General features: G+C 30.8%; 1 protein-coding gene across 1 annotated transcript; it reads left to right on the forward strand.

The window, feature by feature from the left end:
* Positions 1-4577: 4577 nt before the first annotated feature.
* LOC139894616 (uncharacterized) lies at positions 4578-5660 on the forward strand. Its single transcript, XM_071878018.1, has one exon. The coding sequence runs from the start codon at positions 4578-4580 to the stop codon at positions 5658-5660; it is 1083 nt and encodes a 360-aa protein (XP_071734119.1).
* Positions 5661-6000: the final 340 nt, after the last annotated feature.

Below are 6000 nucleotides of genomic sequence, written 5' to 3' on the forward strand. Positions count from 1 at the left end.
TTTACGGTTTGTTAGATCTTAGGTCTCGGTCCGAAGCGAACCGTATTAAACTCGAAAAAAACACGGAAAATAATCGATCCAAACTAATAATATATTTCACCTTTAGTCCGATTTTTCTTGCACAAATTAAAACTCAATATAAAGTCGAACTAACCGAGTACTCTTCTGTACCATATACAACTCTAATCTATACGATATCAGTGTTTGATCAATGAAAAGTTGAGGCAGGCTTCTAGCGATAACGAGGGGGCACATTGTCAAGTGGGCAAGTTATTTGTTACTAGACCTCGAAATTGTTTAAATTTGGCCCGGATAACGATTCGAGTAGGGTAGAGAAGACTTATCAGAAATGTTTGACTCTGTCAATAATTTATTGATTTGAATTCATCTCTAGCCTCGGATTTTCTAGATGAAATTTTTCATGTGTGATATTTTTACTCCGTATCTTCAAATAACATGTTGCTGAAAGTTTGGATGTGTGAGTTCAAAATCTCTAAAAGATGAATATTGACGTTTTAAAAAGAATGAGGCATGATTCGGAGAGATTAATAAAGATCAAACTATGAGATAATACATCGAATAGTTAATCTGTATATATCATACTTTGATTTGTCTCATCAATCAAATTCATCTATCTATCTATAGTTAATATTAAAATACTATAATGATAATGTCATTATTAGGCTAATTCTTTTATTAAGAAAAAATCAAAAAGAAAAAAAAAATCTAAGCATAATGGATGATGTCATTAATCTAGATAATTTTGAATTAAAATTAAATTCTATTATTTAATTATTATTATTAAATCTTATTAATAATTATTTTAATTATTAGAATTAAATTATTTTAATTAATTATTTTAAATTGGGTACGAGAAGCTATAAAAGCTAGACAGAAGAAAAACCAATTCTAAATTTATATTTTAATTTACACTTATAAAATAAAATGACAACCAATATTATCTTTTATGATTGGATGTGGATTGTTTAATATGAATTTTAGGTGTTTGATGAAATGTTCAGCTGACAAGTTTCTTAGTCGGACTCTGTGGTTCCATGGGTTATTAAACTAAATAACTTTAGCATTTACGTTCACTTAATACCTAAAACATATCATTAAACTGTTTCTTTTAAACAAACTCGTGGTTCCACGAGTCATTTCACTAGTATATATATATATATATATATATATATATATATATATATATATATATATATATATATATATATATATATATATATATATATATATATATAGTGGTAGGATCAAGGGGGAAGTAACCTATCGGGGGGAAGCAATTTTTTTTTTTTCGTTTTTTGAAAAAACTTTGTTCACGAGCATTATAGATCGGATGAAAATATGAACATATAATAAAGACACTTTGTGATAAATGTTTTTATTTTGGCAGAAAAACGCTCGAAGAAGTAATATATAACAATTATCGTGTTTTCCGAGCGTATGTTGAGGTTTTAAATATTAGGGTTTAGATATTAGGGTTTATAGGGTTTAGATATTAGGGTTTAGATTTTGGGTTTAGATTTAGGATTTAGATTGAGTTTTTAACACGAACGGTTTAGAGTTTAGGGTTTAGGGTTTTGGGTTTGGGGTTTTGATTTTGGGTTTAGGGACTAAACCCAAAACACCAAACCCTAAACCCTAAACCCTAAACTCTAAATTGGACTAAATTTTACTTCACAAAACATGAAAACAAAACGTTAACATTTTTCACGATCAATATTATCTTGAGTGTTATTTTTGTCGATCGTTTTCCCTCCTAAATAATAACATTCATCACGAAGTGTCTGTTTTAAATGTTCATATTTTCGTGTGATCTTGATGCCTGAAAAAAAATTCAAAAAAAAAAAATGAAATTTTTTTTTTTTGCTTCCCCCCGCTTTCCCTCGATTGGTTATTTCCCCATTGATCCTGTCCATATATATATATATATATATATATATATATATATATATATATATATATATATATATATATATATCTACACAATTACGCATAAACAACGAGTTACATACGTACAAATGATTAAGTATGTACCTTTCGATATGTACGGGAAAAACGGGATGTTACACTCTCCGTAACAACGGAGACAATGTTAGCGTCTTTGGAGCCATTTGCCGGATTAGCTCCACCTGGACAATTAACCCTTACATGCCCAGTCTTTCCTCACCTCCAGCATACCAGATTCTTCCCAGAGTTTCTCTTTCGCCTATCCGAACACAACACTATCGTATCTCCTGATGACGAGACCCCGTTATCTTCCAGTCTTTTCTCCTCGGATAGGAGCTTGCTAGTAACGTCTTCAAACTTCAGAGTTTTCTTCCCATACATCAAAATAGGTTTCATGTGTTCATAAGACGATGATAAAGATAATATTAACCTCAAAGCTTTATCTTCATCATCCGTTTTAACTCCAATAGCCTCCAGTTCTGAAACAATACCGTTAAGAATACTTAGATGATCTGAAATCTTTGAACCCCCATCCATTCGCAGAGTATTAAATTGTTCTTTAAGACACAACCGATTTGAGATGCCCTTGCCTTGGTACAACTGCTCTAGTTTAACCCAAAGCTCCTTTGCCATTGATTGTAGTGACCCGAACTTTTCCATGTTTATATATATTAATTGAGATTGATATTTACATGATTAAATGTTTCAAACATGTTAAGCAATCAAATTTGTTAAGACTTGATTAATTGAAATATGTAGATATATATATATATATATATATATATATATATATATATATATATATTATATTATATTATATATATTATATATTATATATATAATAATATTATAAAGCGCGGGATAATAATCCTACGTGTCAATTTTTCAATTAATCTGAACTAATATTATACACGTGTCAATTTCTCAATTAAATTGATTTAAAAAATAATAATTTCTTAATATAACTCCCTTAATTTAGGTATGTAATTTTAAATCTTAATTAGTTTAAGATAATAATAAATTTAATATATTAATATAAAACGTAGACATCACACTTGCACAGATCGATTAAATAACAATTGGATTATTAGTGTAACATGAATGATAAATCGGTTACAATACTAATAGTGGATTATTTAAATACATAAATTGAATTATAGATTACTTAATATATTATTTCTATCATCATATATTTTATTATTATAATAATAATATACGTTATAGCAATTATTGAATTTGCTGATATGTTTTTTAATATGGGCTCATAAACGTATCACCATATGAGCTAAAAATAATTGAATTTCCTCAAGAGTTGTGTAGTCATTTATAACAAGGGCACTATAATACTTTTAAAATCTTAAACCGTAACGAACTTCACCATAATATGTAATTCTAATTTTTGTTATATATTCAACAATTGCTATTGTATTCTTAGAACTGCGGACCACCTCATAAAATTGCAAAAAACTTCACCATGATATGTAATTCTGATTTTGCTATATGTTCAACAGTTGCGAAATCATATTCTTGAAACTTCTTTCTAACGGATGGGCTCATAAAATTACAACGAACATCACCATAATATGTACTTTTGCTTTTGTTATATATATTTAACAGTTACGAAATCATATGTTTAGAACTTCCGTCCAACGGACGGGTTCATAAAACTGGTATATATATATATATATATATATATATATATATATATATATATATATATATATATATATATACTCCATCCGTCCCGAATTAATTGTCCAATATTCCTTTTTGGGACGTCTCAAATTAATTGTCCACTTTCAAATATGGAAAGTAAATTTGATGATGTTTACAATATTGTCCCTAATGAATTAATTAAATTACAAAGGTGACAGAGATTTCTAATTAATTAGTTGATGGTAAAACAGTAAAGTAAGAAAAAAGTATATAAAAAGTACAGTGTGATAATGACATTTCTTAAACTGTGTGTTTTTTTGTCTAAGACAATTAATCTGAGACGGAGGGAGTATAAAGACATCCATTTTACTGTAGCAGGCTTATTGAACGCCACGTGTTAGCATCGGCTGATTTCTCTCCATTTAGCCCTTTATAGTTTAATAGTTAAAAGACCCGTAAATTTACGGGTAAGTTAAAAAAAACATGTAAAAGACATAAGTAGAATAATTTTGTTATATATTATCATAAAATGTTTAGTAGTAACATGTTAACATACTATCTAGTGAATCAAATTGACTCTAGTGTGTACTTTTTGAAAAATTATGTTCACAATTACTGTTTGATGACCATCCAATAATTATAACAAAATAGGTACTAACACTTTCTAAAACATGGCGAGCAAGAATAAACAAACAAATGGAAAGGTCGATGTTTATCTTTTGGCGGTAGACTTGTGCTAGTTAACGCCGTCCTTTCGAGCCTTCCCCTCCATTACATGGCCATTTACAAAGCTCCTCTTAATGTGATAAAAAAGTTAGAAGGCATGAGAAGAAATTTCTTGTGGGGCGGCGATTGTTTCAAACGAAAACTCTGTTTAATTAAGTGGTCTCAAGTGTGCAAACCAAAAGAGTTAGGAGGTCTCGGGGTGATTCCTCTTAGGCTAAAAAAATCTGGCTATGCTAGCGAAATGGTGGGCTAGGTTGAACGAAAATAAGAATGTTCTTTGGAAATCAATCGTTCTTAATTCTTTCGGTCCATCTTTTAGAGGCAAATTAATGTTCGAAACTGCTAATGTTAATATTCAAAATTTGTCACCTTTATGGAATGACATCGTCTCTTTAAAAGATGACAATTGTATGGAGCCTATCTTGGGTAACGGAACATGGAAGTGGAAGGTTGGCAATGGGTCAAAAACGTTATTTTGGCTAGATTCTTGGTTATGTTCCATGCCTTTATACCTCAAATACCCTTCTCTGTTTCGATTTAGCCATTACCAAAATGAAACAGTATGCTTTTTTCAATTTCATGACTCGACATATAATAACGGTTGGTTTATTTACGTAGACTTTCCTCTTCAATCATTTGACTCATCCGAGTTTGATCTTATGATGGATGAGTTGCGAAACGTTGTTTTGATTGAAGACAAAGACGACGTCATGTTTTGGGTTCCGGCTTTGGACGGTTGTTATTCGGTTTCGGATGGTGTTCGATTACTAGTCAATGATAATGCCGATTCCATTCCGGAATGGGCAAACTTAATTTGGTATAATCCTATCCCTTCTAAAGTCCTTATTTTTCATTGGCTATCGATTCAAGGCTGCATTCCGGTAAAGAAAGTTCTTCTTCAAAGAGATATATTGCAAGATGGCCAAAATGCTTCTTGTTTTTGGTGTTTTAATACGCTTGAATCGGTAAATCATTTACTTTTGCATTGTCCTTGGGCCACGTTAATTTGGGCGGAAGTTTTTCGATGGTGGAACATTACTTGGGTTATGCCTTCTTCTCTCGCGTCCTTTTCCTATTCTTGGGGTTCCGGCATGGGCATTAAAGCCGGTAAATTATGTCGTTTAATCGGTCCGGTTACAATTTGGCTCATTTGGCTTGCAAGAAATAATGCTCTCTTTAATAATGATTTTACATGTTGGTCCGTTATAGCAAAACAAATCAAGATCAAGTCATTTGAATGGGCAACGAATGCGAGGTTTTGTTACTCACATCAATTCTACATTTGGGAGTCTAATCCATGGGCATTATTGTAACTCTTTATTAGCTAGTTTCTTTACTTTCTAGCTTAGTGTTTTTGTTTTGGCATTTGTATGTTTGTTGCTTGTAAGTTACATGGTGTATTTTGCTCTAGCCTTTATCCATCTTTAATATGGACTAACAGTAGGCTTCTTTGTAATGGACTAAGCCACCACTTTGTTGGCTAGTCTTGAATTTCAATATCAACACATGTGTTCTTTTTGCCAAAAAATAAAATAAAATAAAGAATAAACAAACAAAACATGGTTAACATGCTCACAACTTAACCACTTTGACCGTTTTACAAATAAATGAGACACTCATACACAAAATATAGAATCACTAAATATTAGTTAG

The sequence above is a fragment of the Rutidosis leptorrhynchoides genome, chromosome 1, assembly GCF_046630445.1.
Source record: "Rutidosis leptorrhynchoides isolate AG116_Rl617_1_P2 chromosome 1, CSIRO_AGI_Rlap_v1, whole genome shotgun sequence".
In the NCBI taxonomy this organism is placed as follows: Eukaryota; Viridiplantae; Streptophyta; class Magnoliopsida; order Asterales; family Asteraceae; genus Rutidosis; species Rutidosis leptorrhynchoides.

Excerpts from the sequence above, each read along its gene's own strand:
- LOC139894616 (XM_071878018.1), top strand. The coding sequence starts at position 4,578 with ATGCTAGCGAAATGGTGGGCTAGGTTGAACGAAAATAAGAATGTTCTT.